Source organism: Salvelinus fontinalis, chromosome 20 (assembly GCF_029448725.1).
Source record: "Salvelinus fontinalis isolate EN_2023a chromosome 20, ASM2944872v1, whole genome shotgun sequence".
Taxonomy (NCBI): domain Eukaryota; kingdom Metazoa; phylum Chordata; class Actinopteri; order Salmoniformes; family Salmonidae; genus Salvelinus; species Salvelinus fontinalis.
In genome coordinates, this window is record NC_074684.1 from 29,433,554 (window position 1) to 29,453,115 (window position 19,562).

A 19,562-nucleotide genomic window follows, 5' to 3' on the forward strand; every position below is an offset into this window, starting at 1 on the left:
TTTTGGCCTCAACAACTGTACCGGAAGTGTTATTCCCCACCTGTCGCCCAGGAATCCGTAGCGCAGGTGTCTTTAAATCACGTTACAACAGTTCCTTCTATGGGACACGGTGACACTTGAGTGTGTCTTCGATCACACCGACAGCATCATTGCATTTTGATACACCAGAATTGTATTCATTTCCAATGAAACGCTGCGTTTGCCTTGCAGCATTGCGTTGCAAAGGCATTTGCAGTGCATTCGGTGTGGTGCATACTTTGAATTTATCAAACATATGCGTCAAACTTGATAGAAATGGTAGCAGAAGGTACATGTTGAACTTTTGTTGTATATAAATCCAGATGATGCTGCGTGCTATTTTGTGCAATGACGCTGTCGGTGTGATCAAAACGTTACAAGGAGCATGTTCTCCTAAAATAAATTTAGGCACACAATGAAAGTATTTGAGTTAGAGTTTATGATAAGAAATGACAAAGTTCTTGAACATGAGAACAATGATCAGCTGCCCTTTTAAGTGGTGGGCCGTTAACCGTGGTAACGAGGCACTCCTGTCTGTCAGAGAAATTAGATTCTCCGACATCTCTTCGCTAGCAGTTGAGCAAGCTCAAACTAACATTGAAAAACAACCAAGATCGTGAACAAAACGACGTAAATGGCCAAGAAACAAAAGGAAAAAGTCACCCTTTAGTAGCGTATGGGGTAAATTCGACCAACATCTATGCTCAAAACGTATCTTTCAGCACTTCACAGTGCGCTCAGCCCCGTTGCGGTGAGAGAAGGATACCACGCAATAGTGCCCGTGCTGAAAGATTCCATTTATGAGTTCGTAGTTCTTTATGCGATTAGCTAACAGCTATGAGACAAAACGTCAGAAATACTTTGAAAATAGCTACGGCATTTTCTTTGCTATAAATCAACTCGCACGTGCTCATACTTGACTTTTACAGTTCGTCCACATCTATTTTTAGGCGCATATGCCAGTAAAATTGTCGCACTGTAGAGCTCTGTACTGGGTTTCGAGAAAGACGTCTGTCAGCTAGACTAACCGAGGGGGCCGGGCTGTGCTTAGATGTCTGACCTCATGAAGAGGTATAACACTACACTGCATACTAAGTCTTGTCCCACACAAATAATCACGGAAGAAAAAAAATAAAAGACATGTTTTACATTGTTCAGTCTGGCCTATCTATTTGTAATGCTCTGGTATTACATAAATCATCAACCAGGGGATTTGATCTTGTAACCCTGTGGTTACACACTGTTGCAGCCAAGACCCAAGGCTGCTTTTTGCTTTCCCACCCATAGAGAAGGAAGTGCACTCTTCCACAGAGTGCACTTCCTAATCTGCACACAAAGGTGCCAGCCATAGCACTCAGGCTGTGATGGGCTAACAATAAGCTAAACTTGATGTAAGTGATCTGCAAAGTGTCTGGTTGTGGTTGACAGAGAGCATGTCCTCCGCTCATTTGTCTTCTTTTGAAAAACATGAACAAATGGCAAACTAGACTACACTCATATTTACCACTTGACAAGCATCCATTGCAAATGAGTCAGTTTGCATATGAATAAAAAGAGACCAACTCATCCATTAAGCTAAATCTAAACAGCTCGCCGAAACCTCTTGATATCTAAACAAAGTTTTGTTTTTTGTCCTAGCACTACACAGCTGATTCAAATAACCAACTCATCATCAAGCTTTCATTATCCGAATAAACTGTGTAGCGCTACGGGAAAAAAAACATGCACACAGGAGAGGTCCCAGCACAGAATTTGGGAAACCCTGTTTTAGCACACACACAGTGGAAACAAGTAAGTCATATGACAAAGCCTATCAATCTATTAGTCAGGAGTTGTCAATGGCAACTTTGTGCATTTAACAAAGCAGGACACAGACTTAGCTATCGGCCTAACTTATCAGTGTTTGAATTGCTCCAGAATGGCAAGGGTTTGATCAGAATCCAGCTTTAGAACACCGCTGAAGTCTGACTTTAAATGAAGCCGGCTATCTTCAGGAAAAAAATAAAAAAATAATAATAATTCGGTCTAGCATGTTTTGAGAAATACCTTGCAGGGCTTCTGGCTGCCATGGCAACAATGCAGGTCTCCCAGTGAGTCATCATTTCAGTGTCTTATCACACAACATGGGGCTATAAACACTCCAGAAACTCTACTGCAGGATGAAAGATCAGCATATCTACAGCTGCAGTACTTCCCCAGCCTGCTATACTGTGATTCATGCATTATAGCTGGCCAAACATTGTGTAGTAAAGCCATTTAGCTTCTGTACAACAGGTTACACAGCCCCTCTCTCACTCCTGCACACAGGTACTTAAACAAACTGACCAATTACTTTATATTGGGAAGGAGCGCAAACATAACATGAATCAAATAAAATGTTATTAGTCACATGTCCCGAATACAGGTATTACAGTGAAATGCTTACTCACGAGCCCCTAACCGACAGTGCAGTTAAAAAAATACAGATAAGTATAAGAGATAAAAGTAACAAGTACTTCAAGAGCAGCAGTAAAAAAAAATAACAATATATACACAAGGGGGTGCCGCTACAGAGTCAATGTGCAGGTGCATCGGTTAGTTGAGGTAGTATGTACATGTAGGTCAAGTTAATTAAAGTGACTATGCATAGATGACAACAGAGTGGCAGTGGTGTGGAGAGGGGGGGGGGGGGGCAATGCGAGTAGTCCGGGTAGCCATTTAACTAGATGTTCAGGAGTCTTATGGCTTGGGGGTAGATCTTGGACCTAGATTTGGTGCTCCGGTACCTCTTGCCGTGCAGTAGCAGAGAACAGTCTATGACTAAGGTGGCTGGAGTCCTTGACAATTTTTAGGGCCTTCCTCTGACACCACCTAGTATGGAGGTCCTGTATGGCAGGAAGCTTGGCCCAAGTGATGTACTGGGCTGTTCGCACTACCCTCTGTAGTGCCTTGCGGTAGGAGGCCGAGCAGTTAGGATGCTCTCGATGGTGCAGCTGTAGAACCTTTTGAGGATCTGAGGACCCATGCCAAATATTTTTGGGAATAGGTTTTGTCGTGCCCGCTTCGCGACTATCATGGTGTGCTTGGACAAATGTTAGTTTGTTGATGTGGACACCAGGGAACTTGAAGCTGAGAAAACTCAGATTTAGGCTATTGTCATGATGCATAGATTGTGGGTTAAAGTGTAATAATGCCATTAAGTTATGACGGGTAGCCTATTAGAATGCGTCAAGAAATATGAGCAATGCCAAGCTGTTTATTTTTTGGGAAATATGCCCATGTTGTGTGGGCTTATTGAGGACTATACCAGAGGAAAACACTTTTTCACAACATGAATAAAATGGTTAATTATTTGTGTAAAATGACTTTTACACAAAGAGGTGATGTGAGGATGGAGGCATTAAATATGAAACCAAAGCTGTCGTTCCCCTATCAGTGTTGTGCAGACACAGCTAAGCCAATTATATCAAACCGGAGGTACTCAACCACATCGCTCCCTGTCAGGGATATGGATTTAACAGAAATCAAAACAGTTCAGGCCTTCACCTATCCATCTTTATACCCAGGGACCACTTAAACGTGAATGACATAGCAAATCGACCTGTAGCTGATTGGGAACAACAGGGGGAACCAGAGTGAGTCCTCTGAGGAGTAGGCAGAAAGCATTCCTGGGAACCACTGATGGAACCAGTCATGAATCAAATGAGCGAGGCGTAAACCTCTGTGTGGGGCACACACCTGAGCAGAGTCAAACAACCACACACGGCACTAACCACAAATAAGTTGCCCCAAATTAATTTGCCATAACAACCAGCGCTCAAATCAATACATCAGAGCCTAACCACACTACACCGACACAAGAGGTGAGCAACTCGTCCACTGTGCAACCCATTTCACTCAAGACAACATTAGGCTACCTCTCCGATTACTCTCACTGGCATACAGATGGGGATCAGAGAAACAGACAGACTAGGTTAGCCAAAACAAGAGCGGTTGGATGAGGTCTCTGCTCCAGAGAAATAGGGAAGGAGAGGGAGAGCGAGAGCTGATGGGGTGAATCAGAATCCTGTCTGACGACAAACGAGCATCCCTGTCATGGCGATCATAACCTCACCAAGAAGTCCAGTTAGCTCCCCTCATCACCCCCAACCACTGTGCCTAATTACTGTCAAGTCACTCAAATAGACATGCATTCTTGCAGCTATTCATTCTGCAGGTCATTCTGTCAGAAATGCTGAAATAGTCACACATTTTTTTGTACTTGCACTGACCAATGCCCAAACCCCACATCTTTGTCCTTATGCAACATGGTGCACATCTGATTATATCCCACTTTGTTCATCCTGTACTCCCTCAGAGTTCAAGTCGGGAGTTTTCTGAGTCTCAAAAAGGTCCTCGATGCACACAAGCAGTAACACCCGCCACTGGCCTGGAATACTGCCCCCGACAAAACACTCCACCCACATACCAACCCCCTCCCCTACACAATCCTCCATTCAAGGGGTGCGAGTCAATCCAGCATTATCACCCAGAGCTGAACCAGTCTGTGACATCATTAATAAAATGCCACCCATTCAGACAAGAGTAGCCTAGGAGGTTATGGTCGACTACAACTATCTCGCAGAATCTAAAGGGCCATGAAACCACATACTAGGCTAGTTAACCATGTTAGTACTAGCTACTAAACAGTAATAAAAGACTAATTGAGAACTTTACTGATCAACTTTATTTTTATAAAATCGGCATTAGTGGTCAATTTACATTCAAACAGAGGAGAAAGATAATCTGTTATCATGTGCTCCATACCCACCCCCCTCCCTGAGTTTAAAAATCAGGAGAGGAAGCCTGCTGCTGCAGGTCATGGAAGGGGGGGGGGGCGCAGGTGGGAAACCACCCCACAGAGGGAAGCCCGAAGCCCCCTAGGCTCTCTCCCTCGGTCCTTCCGGTCCTGCTGGTGTGGGGCTGTTTGTGACACGTTACTCTGTAATATCCATCAATGACTTTATTCAGAGTAGTGTATAATGGCACATTATGTTTCTAACCAAACAAAAAGGTGAAAAGTCACAAATAAACAAGTCAAACATTCCCTCAATCCATAAGCAGCATTAGCCTAGTCAATGCCATGTAGGCCCAAGGTTCAGTGTCTGCACTTTTCCCCCTTGTCATTTCAACATGTTGGCAGGCTAACTTGTCTGAACTTGACTGCTGAAGTCAGTGAGAAGTTTTGCTTTAGCAAATTAAGTTTTAGCAGTCTTCCCTCATACCATGCAGTAGACGTGAGTATAGTGTGAATCCTGAGTTTCCAATATGGACTCTTAAGGTGAAAGGAGATACTTTCATATTCCTGAATACATTGACATCTCTCCCAGACAGGCTTCAGCGACACATAATTCTCTATTGGGGCTCAATAAATTACTCTGCATAAACATTAAAGATCAAATTGTCATTGTAACACAGATGCCTTGTAGCTACATTTGGGGAGTGGTGGGATCAACTTCCTTTAATGAACTGTACAAATGACCTGGTTTGGATTATCTAGTCAATTCTCCCATCAGGAATAATTCATGATGATTGAATGAACAATTACTACCCAGGCTGGATCCTGATACTTGGTGGCTACCCTGCTTTTTAAAACACACACCCCAATCACCTCATTTAGGCTACAGTGTGAGGCTTTCAGTCCCATCTTCACTGCCCCATCCAGGGCCCCAGATATAGCGGACTGTCTCTCACACACACACACACTAGGAGTTCATCAGATAATAACCAAGCTCTTGATCATACAAAGTGTCGGTTGACTAAGAGAAGTTCAACACAGGCGCTCAATTCACACGTGTCATTGAAATACAGTATGTGTGGCCAGGACTGAATTTGGCATAATTGCTGAATGAAGAATAAAAAGGAGGTACGCACTTAAAAGTGCCGAGCGGTTTTGGATTCTGAACCGCTCTCTCAATCCCAATAATACTGCTGAGCATGAAGCAATGTAATCCCTATCTATAGGTTTCATTGTGTCTGACAACGGTTTGGATTGAGGAATTTGACCTTAGAAATTTTCATTTTGAGGCAACTGTTATAGTATCCATCTTGAAATGTCCTATAAAACAAAAATTGCAAGGCATATGGCAGGGCATAGCAACAGACTCAGATTTAACAGTAACAATGCACTGGCAGCATACAATTACCATTCCCTCCAGTGAAACTAACTTGCAATGTTGCACTATATGAGGTAAGGTGAACATTCTTCTCAATGTCACTGTTCTATGTCAAGTCTCCATATTGAAGAACCTCTGAGTAAAACAAAGGCTACCTGTAATTTAGCAATCTGCCACTACATTCAAGGCCCAGGACAGAAGCTACACTGAACATAAATAAACACAACATGAAACAATTTCAAAAGATTTTTGTTCATATAAGGAAATCAGTCAATTGAAATAAATTCATTAGTCCTTAATCTTGGATTTAACAGGACTGGGAATACAGATATGCATCTGTTGGTCACAGAGAACTTTCAAAAAGCTAGGGGTGTGGATCAGAGAACCGGCCAGTATTGACAGCTCCTTCGCAGAGTTGTCTGTGGAATGTTGTCTCAGTCTGCTTCAATAGCTGTGCGAAGTTGCTGGATATTTGCGGGAACTGGAACACCCTGTTGTACATGTCGATCCAGAGCAACCCAAACATGCTCAATGCGTGATATGTCTGGTGAGTATGCAGGCCATGGAAGAACTGGGACATTTTCAGCTTCCAGGAATGGTGTACAGATCCTTGCGACATGGGGCCATGCATTATCATGCTGAAACATTAGGTGATGGCTGCGGATGAATGACGGACAATGGGCCTCAGGGTCTCGTCACGGAATCTGTGCATTAAAATTGCCATCGATAAAATGCCCATAGTTTATGCGGGCCCATACCATAACCCCACCGCCACCATGGGGCACTCTGTTCACAAAGTTGACATGTCTGCCATCGGCCCAGTACAGTTGAAACTGGGATTAACCCGTGAAGAGCACATTTCTCCAGTGTGCCAGTGGCCATCGAAGGTGAGCATTTGCCCACTGAAGTCGGTTACGAATTCGAACTGCAGTCAAGTCAAGACCCTGGTGAGGACGACGTGCACGCAGATGTGCTTCCTGAGACGATTTTTGACAGTTGTGCAAACCTACAGTTTCATCAGCTGTCCAGGTGGCTAGTCTCAGACAATCCCGCAGGTGAAGAAGCCAGATGTGGAGGTTCTGGGCTGGCTTGGTTACACTTGGTTTGTGGTTGTGAAGCCGGTTGGATGTACTGCCAAATTCTCTAAGACAACGCTGAAGCCGGCTTATGGTAGAGAATTTAACATGTCATTCTCTGGCAACAGCTCTGGTGTACATTCCTGCAGTCAGCATGCCAATTGCACACTCCCTCAAAACTTGAGACATCTGTGGCATTGTTGTGTGACAACAATAGAGCGGCCTTTTATTGTCCCCAGCACAAGGTGATCATTCCGTTTAATCATCTTCTTGAGATGCCACACCTGTCAGGTGGATGGATTATCTTGGCAAAGGAGAGGCTCACTAACAGTGATGTAAACAAATGTGCGCACAACATTTTAGAGAAATACGCTTTTTGTACATATGGAACATTTCTGGGATATTTTATTTCAGCTCATGAAACATGGGACCAACACTTTACATGTTGGTTTTACATGTTGCATTTATATTTTTGTTCAGTATAGATCATAGGCTACATTACAGTTCTCCTGGCTGCCAAGGTGTACAAAATATCACTCTCCAGCTAGGATGAAATTCTCAGAACGCAACATTTCATTGATATGCAGGCTCCTCCTTACCAAAACAAACAATATAAAGTTAATGTAGTAGGCCTATGTTTAGAGGGCTCTGTAGTTTTCATGGATTCAAAACATAAATGAATGCATGTGTCTGGCCTTGGCCCATATGTCTTGTACAGGAAAATAACCAACAACTATCCAGATGCGTCGTGACTAGTAGTACTGTACAAAATATATAGCTGTCAAAAGAGCAATTACCATGCATAAATAATAACGGTACTATTTGAGTGGAGAAATTGACAGGCACTGATGGAGATTTCAAACCAGCTAAAACGTAGGCAGTGCACAATATACATAAAAGTATCAGCAATTAGATCAATCTCTCATTCTCTCGATGTAGCCTACTTTGCCAGGATTGCACTTCAGTCCTCCTTGTGAGCATACATCACAGCTGGCTGCCAAAAAACAGAGGCTGAAAATGCCACTGTCATTAGCTACCCAAAGCTTCCGCGTTTCATTGACCAACACATTTTTTATCTCTGTACAGATCGTCTGACTGTACAGATTGGTAGAAAATAGTCAATGTCGGACTACGTCAGGTATTGATCACGTTTGCTAGAGTAAACGGGAAGTGTCAACACCGCCACCCTTTCACTTGAGACTATTTCAGGCAGCATTTTTTTTTTTCTTACCTTTGAGCTGCGGCAAGGGTGAAAGCTCGGTAAAAGTTTGAGTTCGGAACTGGGACGACCCTTGAGATTTCTTCTGTTTCTGGGCCTTCCTCATTGATTTTCGCGTGAACCCGTCCACTTTCTCAGACGCAGAGATCGCCGACATTTTGAAGCATCAACTGTATCGTTGAAGTATTTTTGGACATGTGCACCAACGATAGATTTAGGGTGTTCCACAAGTGGGCTATGTCTCCCAGCCCAGGAGCATCAAAATCTTCTGCAACTTGAAATAATGGCGTAAACAGCCAACTTTGAAAAACACCTTCTGCTTGTTTGATCCACTGAAGCTTGCTAGTTAATCAGTTTCCATGTAAAGCCCGCATTTTCGTCCCGCTTGTTGAGTCCAGTGAGCTGTTTAGAAAACTAGCTAGCGTTAGCTAACGCTACGCGTATCAACAAGCCAGCCAACTCATGACAGATTTATGAGAAAACGTATCTAGGTTAACGTTAGCTAATAGACTGACAGTAGAAACACTGCTTAAATAAATTGCTGGGGATATTTAACTTGTAATTTCTGCAATATAGCAACCTGTTGCTATAATTGTCATTTTATAGCTAACCAGCTAACGTTAGCTACTTCAGAGAGAACACTTATGCTAACTAGCATAAAACTAGCTGTCAGTGCTAGCTTTTTAAATGACAGACAAAAAATGCTAATGTTAGCCAGCTGGCTGCTTGGCTAACGTTAGCTACCTTGCTAGCTGCTTCGTTAAAACGTACCGTTACCTAAATAATATGAACATTTACAATTTAAAGCGAACTGTCATGATGAAATTCATACTATTTTCCACAAGAAAAATAAATATTGTATTCCGTGTCTTCTAGCAGCAGTTGACTTTGTCAAAATGAAAAACAGTCTGGACGAATGAAGTCTGGCAACCTCGAACTACTCAGTAACGTTCGTATATCGGAAGAACCACGGCGCCAATGGAGTCATGTTCAGCACTTTCCCGTGTCCATTTAGTCGGAAATATCGAGTTGCACTGAACACACCGATAATCACTTTTTACTTGTAATCGGACGTCAATAACTTTTTCGATTTATTAGATAACACAATTCCATGTAAAAAGCAGCCACACTGCAAACTCAGTGAAACCATAAACAGCTTTATGAGTACATCGTTGTCGGATTGCATTTTGTGACAAAAGCGTACGTCTTTGACAGACAACTGCAGTGGCCAACCAGAATGTTGAAACAGGCATGCTCATGCCTTTTTTTCTTTCTTTTTTTTTACCAATTGAATTCGACTAAGACTGGGCTCTAAACCATGTGACATATTGCACAGAAAACAAATACCAGTACATTGGCAACTGGAAACGTTTATAAATAGGCAGGATACTGTGTCCATATAAACAAAAATTGTCAACATTGTCATTTCAGGCGAGTGGTTCTTTTGAGGCCAGGCACAGGTTGCAATTACATCACTTACTATATTTATCCATCAGGATGATACACTAACATCCAATTAATGTCACCTATATTTGCAGCAGAGATCCAACAGTGTGGTGTGAGGTTAAAAAGATTGTTTGACCCCACAATCATGTGATCCTCTGAATGTAAGCCCCCAGCACTAGTAGCATGCTAACCTTTGCACATGTGATCACATGCAGAGAGCAGAAGAAAATGTTCTCATGATGGAGGCACTAGCTCAGACACCAGACAATCATGTTTCAGACAGACACAAAAGAATGTTACAGGTTGACAGGACTACAAACTATCATGCATTCTTAGTCTCCTTTCAGTAAAAATTATCATGGTGTATGTGAAGACAGGATTAACACAGTGCAAACTCATGTCAAGTTACAACAGAAGTGGAAAGTATACTGGAAAAACAGGTTGGAGACCAGTGTCAGAAACCTTTGAACAGCATTGCATGGGCTGTGAACTGTTATAATGTAGTACTAACAACACTACTAACTCACCCAAAGTTTAGTTTTAATGTACTTTTATAAGTATTGTCATGTCTAGGGACTTGCTTTCTGCATTATCATCTAAATATTTTGTAGGGAAATCTGACATTAGACTTTACTAATGGTAATTTTAGTCTCATGGCCTTTGTGAATACTCATGACTTATAGTGTGATTTGGTAGTGACACAGCTAATTATTCAGAATGGGGAACTAAGACTGGAATTCAAACTTGTGCAGACATGAATGGTGTAGGGTGAAGTTGCCCCTAGACTCATTTAATGGTTAAGGTTAGGATTGGTGGAGGGGAAGCGGATCATTGTATATAAAGTTAATGTACAAAATAAAGACGTGAGAACAGGAATCTCTTGTATGTTTGTCTTCTATGTTGAGTGGACAACTCATTGTAATGATCCTCAAAAATGGGTGCAATATTGGGTATATTAAGGTTAAGAATCAACCCTCATATCTTTAAAAGATTTCTCTATGTTGAACAGTGATCCAAATTAAAATACATATATAGGAAATATATTTTTTGTTACAAATCTAAATATTGTCTCTCTGAATCAGCACTGAGAAAACCATTTCATTCCAAGCTGATCACTCCCGATTCCTTCGCTGGAACGAGGAAGATATTTTCTTAATGGATTTCGGTGAGCGCATTGCCCAGGAGGGAGAGGACATTGCCTGGGATGAGGAAGGAACAGGAGAAAGGTAAATGATAACAGGTTCCTGGATATTCAGTAAGAGACATCAATGTTTTTTCTACATTGGGAACACCATGTGTTATCATATTATTAAAAACACGTAAAAGAGATGGCGCAAATCCTGTTAAGAACATCAATAAACTTCATACATTTCTGGTCAACTTGTAATTTTAGGATCTTGTGTATACCGGTGAGGTCGGTATCCTGCCATCTTGCCTCTTGGGGGCACTGGTGCTTCTGGGTTTTCCCAAACCTTTCCTCAGCTTCTGGCTCATTGCTGACAACCAGTCTGCCCCTTCTGGAGAGCTGTTCTCCTTGTCTGCCTGTGTGGCTGGGACAGGCCTCTGGTCCTCCACCTGGAGGTCTGCTTTTCCCCAGGCCTCGCTCCTCTCTGTGCCCGCATGAGGTGACTCCTGGCTAGGGCAGCACACTCCTGCTAGTCCCCGGCTCCTCTTGGCTGCGGGGTAGAGCCCTGTGATGCAGTCACACTCCTCTGAACCTTCAGAGCCCCCTGCCGCCCCACTGTCACCAATCTCCAGCCGGCACTCGGCCGTCCTCTCCGAGGAAAGGGTAGGTACGGGACAGGGACTAAGCACCTTGCGGAGAGGAGGGGTGATCTGTTCCCCGGGAGTCCGGGCAAACCAGTTCCTGATGGAAGGCGTTTTCTGACGTATGAGGGGGGCCCTGGCGCCCTGGGCCTGAAGGGGGGAGGCGGCGGTGGTGCTGGAGGCGAGAGGCAGGTCTGCTCCTCTGGGAGCGCAGGCGGCAGGCTGGGGGGAGGCCAGGGCCCCCAGACTCTTGGCTAGGGTGCACTCCGCCTGGTTCAAAGGCACTGAGAGAGAAACAGAGTTTTAGTTTCAATCAAGAGTTCAGCTTGTTCAAGAATAATTGGAGATAGTCATCTTTGTTATGGTTGGCAATATACAGGCTATACAGATCAGTAAAAGCATTTGGGGATGGTAACCACCGCAATGGATATGGAATTTTAGATACTGCCAATCCTCATCAGGCAATATTAGTAAAGATGAACTGTACTATCCAATTCTTTAATTGACTGGAATGTAAAACATTTAATGGAACCCCTCTCTACTGATAGATAGCAGCAGTAGTGGTACTCACTTGGACTGTGCATGGTGGTGGCAGGTTTAGAACATGCCCAGCCCACCAGATTGGCCTCTCCGACAGAAGACTTTGCTCCATCCGTACCCCGGTCCAGACGCCAGATCCGTACGGTGTTGTCATCAGAGCAGGAAGCAATCTGCCAAGACAGAACATGAGATTACACAGGGCCCCAACCTGCACTTGTCCTAGCCTGGTTAAACCAGACTGAATGCTGCACTCATCATTGTTTCAATGGTGAACACAGATTTTAGTCTGGTCTACCCAGGCTACCAACCTGCACCTCCACCTCCAGACCACTCCAACTACCACAATTCTGTGTATGGCAAAATAATAATATTTAGAATGAGCAGATCAAACTGAAAACATTTTCTCCAGGGACACAGAACGGATATAAAGGCAGCTTACAGGGTATCTTTCCTGGCCGCTGCAGGATGAGTGTTCTCAAACTCATCTAAAATCACGCTGGCTATGTGAACATTGACAAAATCGTAGATCTCACCTTCGTGAAATCTGTGGGGCACCATGCTATGGAGGTCACTTGCTGGCTGTGGCCCTGAAGCATCATGGGAGGCTGTTTTGTGTCGGAGATCTGAAGTCGGAATATAAGTTGGCAAGACACTAATAAATGCATGGATAGAATAGTCAAAGCATTTTGATTTGTCAGCAATCGTCTATCAATCTGCTTTTCAAAAGTTTTCACTGGATTGGTCAAATCAAAATGGCAGCTCACCTTCCAGATGTACGCATGATGGTCACTTGAGCCACTAGCCAGGAACTGGTTGTCGGGGCTAACAGTGGACTTCACGTAAAACGAGGAGTTGAGGTGACCACTGAAGACTGCCACTGCAACAGAAAGACATGTATGAACATCAGGAATAACATGCATAGAACTGGACAGTGAAACCACCAGAACAACATTTCAGTTGTTCAGAGTATACAGTGCGAGTACACAAAGTGGTCAACAAATAGGATCCTTAAGAGGCTCTCCATATATTATTTCTTGATTGGTCAAGAGACTGGTCACATGGTAGGTCAAAGCCCCCTGGGCTACATTCTTGGCTAATTCCTAAGGAATAGTGGTTGCAAACAATACCAGGGCCATATTTGGTATTTATTAGGATTTCTATTAGCTGTTGCAAAAGCAGTAGCTACTCTTCCTGGGGTCCACACAAAACATGACATAATACAGAACATTAATAGACAAGAACAGCTCAAGGACAGAACTACATATCAATACATACACACAAACGATAAATTCATTAAGCACCAAAGGGGAATTGAGTGAAACAGGGAGGGACTAACTGGACTTGTCCAATAAGAACTGCTAATTTTCTCTTTCCATTGCAACCTGAATTGTTTTCTGTTGCATGTTCAAATGAACACAACCCAGACTTTGATGACTCATTAACAACACAAACACTGAGGTATTTCTCATCTTTCTGTCAGACAGTCTCTTGTACACGGAGGTACCCACTCAGCCATTCAACAACCTCTGGGCTATTGTAAAGACGATATATTATGATACGTGTCAGGCACATGAATGACAGTAGCCAAATTCATTATGTGTTATTATGCTGTACAGCAGGGGTCTCTAACAGGTCGATGGTGAGCTACCAGTTGCTCGCAGCTCACCAAACAATTCTGAAAGTACATGCAATTTTCAGGTGTACCACCGCAAACTGTCATAAATAAATCTCACAAGTATCAGACACCATTAGCTCCCAGCTAATATCTAATCAACACAACATTGACATTATCCCACACCTAGTTAGTCAATATTGGTTTAAAAAGCCAAACTTATCACAATAATTAATTTCCAGTAGTATTGTCTCTGTCTGTCTGTGTGGTTTGTCTTGCACTCCATGCGTAGCCAGCCAGTGGATGTGACAACCATCTTGTGGCTTGACAGAAATACTATCCCCAAAATCTTCTCAATTAAAATGTTAACTGAAAAGTAGGCTTACCTGGCAGAAGTATATCATGAGTAAGTATATCATTATCTATTATTTTCTAACTTTGCCATGAAATTATAACAGCCACATCCGGAATAAAAGGGGAATTACACACAACATTTTGAAAAGGTTGGCAACCCCATGCTGTACAACTAGCTATTTAAGCAAATGAATCTTCCCAAAGTATGGCATTTTTGCCAAACTGACAGACAGCTTCCCATACATCAAATAGCCTCAACTGAACAGAAGTAGTGTGCAGCCCCATCTGGTGGTAAACAGTGGTACTGGCAGATTGAAACAATGGCGTGCTGGAGCTGAATGTGAATGGGTGGTAACGAACTTGCTATAAAACAAAGTCATGGGCTGAATGCAGACATGCTTCTGATGGATGTAGCCATAGAAACAGGATAACACAGAATGAGCTTTGTATGGAGCATTTGTTTACCTGGAGTGGTTTTCAGCCCGCTGACATTGAACATGTAGATGTTGTTGTCAGTGCAGTTGGAGAACAGGTTGGAGCCAGTGGAGTCCAACACCAGCCCTGAGTAACCTGTCACACAGACAACACAGGTCAGGTTCTACACTAGGAAACGCCAAAAATTGACTCAACCTAGGCGCTATTTGAATACTTGTAAAATTTTTCCCTCATTCCTTGAAGTAATCACTGATCTGATACTGTTGGCTAGGTGAAAGTAGGGGTTCCAGACACCAAATAGCTTTCACCAATTCAGTGAGGTCTGATAAGTTATTAGCCTAATTCAACGTAGGGAAGATGCAATTTTGAAGAATTCAAATTGGGCCATAGCCATGTTTGAGAAAACCCACCTAGCTTCCGTGTGCTAGTCCCTGGGTACGGGTATGCCTGGAGGGGGATGGGGTCATGGTGGTACGCTGTGTAGTTTTTCCGGAGGTCCCACATCTTGATTATCCTGTTTAGGAGGATAAATACGTCACAATTCATGTCAGAATCATTCTGCGTGATGCAGGCGTCACATACATCCTTACGACAGTCATCTGGTCATGTTCAATATGCACAAAGTGCAAGGAAACAGGGTGGTACCATCTGAATTTGTCTAATAAGAAATGCTTGCTTTAGTTTCCCGTTGTAAAACATTATGTTACGGTGTGTCTCAATGAATATGGTCCTGTGTTATTAGATTATTCTTACCCATCAACAGCACCTGAGGAGATGAGTGTGTGTTCATCCTGGAACAGAACCACCGTGACACTCTGCTGGGAGTCCTACAAGAGAGATGGAGACAATCAGTTATCCCAGTCCCCTATTCAACATTAAAAACAAAGCTGACGCCGAGTCAGTTGTTAAGGGTATTAGCATATTACCACTGACCACAGAGGGGTCCATGCCGCGTGTGCCGGGGCGTTTCTTCTTCGTCTTAGAGGGTGTGTTTCTATCCATCTTATTGTGAGCTCCACTGATCTGCTTTACCTGCCTATAGAAGCCATCTGAAGAAAAAACAAACTCCATTACTCACCAAATAATCTCTTGTGGACAGACTACATAAATGGTATAGTAGCATCTGCCAACAAACTGTAGGATGTGATGACTAACAAGGTACTTTGTACCGGTGCACAGATTTTTTTGTAACTGATCATTTGGACAGGTGTATGCCTCTTTTCAAATTTCGAAAAGTGGACATTTGGCCAACTTGCAGAGAGAGGGGAATGGAGTTACCGGCCTGCTATCGCTCCACGTTATAGTATATTTTCTAACACGTGTCCAAGCAGAACTTAATCGAGCATCTGATGCAATAACCCAAGATTTTAGTTCCGGGTTTCAAGATTACTCACTGAAAAACTCAAACATCGTCTACACTAAAGAAAAGCGTAATCACTTTTATGTCTGGCCTTACCTCTTTTGCTGCACCTTGTGTCCCAGACCATAATATTCCCATCTCGGCCCCCAGTACAGAACACAGCTGTGGGAGAAGAAAGAAGCCAGAGTGGACGGTTACCATGGTTACTCATGAAGAAGTGTCCGGACACAAACAACTAAGTGTGTATTTGGCCTAAAAAGCATGGGGTCTCCTGGAGTAAAACAGAAACTCTGCAGCAGTCGTTTAAGAAGAGCTTTGTTTTCAGTAGCTGAGCTGTGAAGCTGGTCAGAATACGAATAATCAAATAACAAATATTTGTGGCATGGCTATACACATGTACAGCCTGAAAGACCATACACTCGATGCAGCAAGCAATGTCTCTGCATTCAGGAAGAATGTCTACTACGTAGAAAAAGGCAGACATATATACACACACACACAAAACCTTTCCCTCAGCCATCACATGCGGAAACGGTCAGAAAAGTTGGGGGACTGGGGCACAGTTAGTGTGACGTATCGGATTTATTATCCCTCTGGGACAATAAAGTTATATTGAATTGATTAGAAATTTACCTTTCTCCTGCTGTGTGAATGCAACAGACTTGAGGCTGCACTGGTGCCCCTTGAAGCTACCAAGGAGCTCCCCTGATGTCACATCCCACAGCTTGGCCCTCTGATCACCTGACACGGTCACCTGATGGTGAAAATACAAACATAATTTTATCATGTCTCTTATAAAATGTCTATAAAAAATACTAGTCTGATCACTGTGTGTGAAACAACCAGGAAAAACTTCTACTCACCAAGCTAGCCTCCCCTGGCACCCAAGCAAGGTCAAAGATAGCACTATCATGTGCCAACCATTCTGTGGAATAGAATACATTAAGTTTGTACTTCAATTGGCCTCCGATGATATTTCATGGTCCAACAACAAGACAAGCTAGACTGGTGATTCTGACAGCTGCGGTGACTATTGGCTAGTCACACAACTAGTGGTGTGCCTCACAACCTTCCAAGGAGGTCTGCATCATAAGGGAGCATCATGATCATACCATCTGTTGTCTGAGCCGAATAAACAAGGTACTAGAGTTACTCTGTTGGTGGTGTGATTCTGTCACTCAGGCATAACATACCTTTCATAAGTGGACTCTGTCGGTTCTCTGTGTTGTACAGCCTCAGGACTCCCCCATCACTGGCCACCGCAAGGACGCCCTGCAGCCCCGGGGCTGAAATCGACAGGAAAATATGCAGTAAAAAATAAATAAATAACGAAATCAGGACAGTGATTCGTGGTTGTCGCCTTTAAAAACAGAGTACATTTATTGTATTACCTGTAGAGAAGGCGACCCCCAGATTCCCGTATGAGATGTGTTCATCATGACGGGCACACTGGTAGCCGTCCAGCAGAGAGTACAAATTGTATTTTGGGCTGAGGTCTGTTGGGAAATAAACAAATAATGTAAGCCACTCAGGAACATGCAGTGCAATACTGTATGGATAACCACCCTAAACCCCGTCCGGCCTGGGTAGGCCCTTGGCTTAGTCACTAGTTATATAGTTAGTTACCAGTACTTCCCACAACAACAATTAACAAGACACATATATTCAATGAAAATATGCCATCGAGTATAAGATAGTAACATGATCAGGATACTATTGTTTTTTTATGAACGAGTCAACAATCGACTGAGTAGATAGATATAGCTATAGTCGACACACAGTGGCCAGCCTAGCAGCCAACAACGCTGAAGTGGACACAGCTGAGCCAGCTAGCTTAGGCTAACTAACGTTATAGCTAGTTAACGTTAATAAGAGTCAAACCAGGCGGAATACTGTCTGGATCCCTATATATTGACATTCTTACCATTGCACCTCCGTCCACAGACTCCTCTGTCAACAATGGAGCGAAAAAGCATTTCTGTAACTTAGCCGAAGCGAGACGATTTTTCTAATATTTCGATTTTTCAGATTAATATCTGTGCGGTGGTCATCAGTTCATTCGTGGCTCCCCTTTCGCGCGAACTGAAGTAAGTAACTAAGTAAGTAACTAAGTAAGTAACTAAGTAAGTAACTAAGTAAGTAAGTAACTAACATACATACATACATACATAAAAAAAAATCTTAAGTAACAGAAATATAACACGAATCCCCCGCGAAATCTACATCACACTCGCCGATTGGTTGGAAATCTGATACTTCCTGTATTACGTCACTTTCTACCTTCGTGCGGAATGAAACATGCTAAATTCAGTGGCTAAATTGATACTGTTGAAGAGAATATAAAGTTATTTCACGTGAAGTCTAAAATATAAGCAATGTCGCTTTTAACTGCACGTCCTTTCTTGTCAGAGGCTGGTTATGGGGAACAAGAATTTGATACAAATTCAGCTTTCATGGAGTTGGACAAAGGTGTGTACAGTTAACCAGTCATCAAGCAACTAGCTTGCTAAGCTAGCTACTACAATTAAAATGACAAGCTAGCTTGTTAGCTATTCGTCACAGTGATGAGCAAACTAAAACTAGCTAGCTACATTCAGACATTGCCCAGTTAGACTGCTTGGATCTAAATGTTTGACTGTGTCATGTATTACAGTTTTGCGTCTTGGAAACTTGGCTAGCAATGTGAAGTAGTGGTCGTCTTCCCCAAAATTGCACAGGTCTTATTTTCACGATTTGGAAATTAATTCATTTTCCAAAGCTAATAAACATGTGGAAATGTGAGCAGCATTTTGTATTAGTTAGGAAGCGTAAACAAAGTACAAACTTTTTTTACATTCGAATTTCAATATCTCCTTGGTCATGTGACTTACTGACCTCAACCAAGGTTCAGAATGTCCACTGACTACCCTTCTATATTGCACACCCTTTGGTTTGTCCATTTTCATCTCACACGTTTTTACATTAATTTTTCATACTTTCTACATTTCAATAGCTCCTTGGTCATGTGACCTGACCTACTGACCTCAAACAAGGTTCAGAATGTACAGTCAGTGGGCCTACACATTGCACACCCTTTAGTTTGTCCATTTTCATCTCACAAGATTTTACATACATTTTTCAAACTTTCTCATTTGTGACCTACTGACCTCAAACTACTTTCAGAATGTCCACGGACTGACGGAGACGAGCGCCGCGAAACATCCAGTGCGGTAACGCGACCGATCCCGGAGAAGCTGGCGGAAGCACCAGGGAGAGTTCTCTTTTCTTTGTGAAGGGCAGGGTGCCCTGGAATGGGTTCGCCCCAAGAGAGGGGCCCAAGCCCTGGAAAGGGTCGCAGTTCTGGTGGCGTCCGGTGAGCTCTCTCTGGGGAGAGAGTGGAAATCTTGCGCTGGGCAGTACGCATATCTGCAGCAGGTCTCCAAGATGAACAGCCTTTGGTATGTTAGAACAATGTCGGTAAAGGAAGTCGCGGGGCTCAAGCCGTGGCTGGGAGAGAAGTTGCTCCGTCACCCTCTCGCCACCGTTAGAAGTTCGTTGTGCGGCACATCTCGCGGTCTCTTGTGCGTGGTCTCGCAAGGAGCTGCGTGCGGGGGTTTGTCGG

General features: G+C 43.2%; 2 protein-coding genes across 2 annotated transcripts in view; both read right to left on the reverse strand.

Annotated features, from left to right (window-relative positions):
* The window catches only part of ppp2r5a (protein phosphatase 2, regulatory subunit B', alpha isoform), a 76,778-nt gene extending 67,141 nt beyond the window's left edge, over positions 1-9,637 (reverse strand). Inside the window, exon 1 of the mRNA XM_055873134.1 lies at positions 8,460-9,637. Coding sequence (XP_055729109.1) covers positions 8,460-8,604 — 145 coding nt within the window. The 5' untranslated portion in view covers positions 8,605-9,637. The remainder of the gene's footprint in view (positions 1-8,459) is intronic.
* Positions 9,638-9,775: 138 nt separating this feature from the next.
* On the reverse strand, positions 9,776-18,178 carry dtl (denticleless E3 ubiquitin protein ligase homolog (Drosophila)). Its single transcript, XM_055873132.1, has 15 exons — positions 17,886-18,178; positions 17,353-17,457; positions 17,155-17,247; positions 16,825-16,886; positions 16,595-16,715; positions 16,058-16,123; positions 15,535-15,650; positions 15,355-15,428; positions 15,012-15,115; positions 14,632-14,736; positions 12,965-13,077; positions 12,734-12,823; positions 12,232-12,370; positions 11,301-11,944; positions 9,776-11,092 (listed from the first exon to the last, which is right to left on the reverse strand). Exons 1-15 carry the CDS (start codon positions 17,935-17,937, stop codon positions 11,006-11,008), a joined length of 1,971 nt encoding a protein of 656 aa, XP_055729107.1. The 5' UTR covers positions 17,938-18,178; the 3' UTR covers positions 9,776-11,005.
* Between the last annotated feature and the right edge of the window lie 1,384 nt (positions 18,179-19,562).

Coding starts and splice junctions, on each gene's coding strand:
- dtl (XM_055873132.1), bottom strand. CDS start 17,937: ATGCTTTTTCGCTCCATTGTTGACAGAGGAGTCTGTGGACGGAGGTGC. Junction 17,458..17,885: donor CTGTGGACGGAGGTGCAATG/GTAAGAATGTCA, acceptor ATTTCCCAACAG/ACCTCAGCCCAAAATACAAT. Junction 12,371..12,733: donor GCCCCACAGATTTCACGAAG/GTGAGATCTACG, acceptor CTGTCTTGGCAG/ATTGCTTCCTGCTCTGATGA.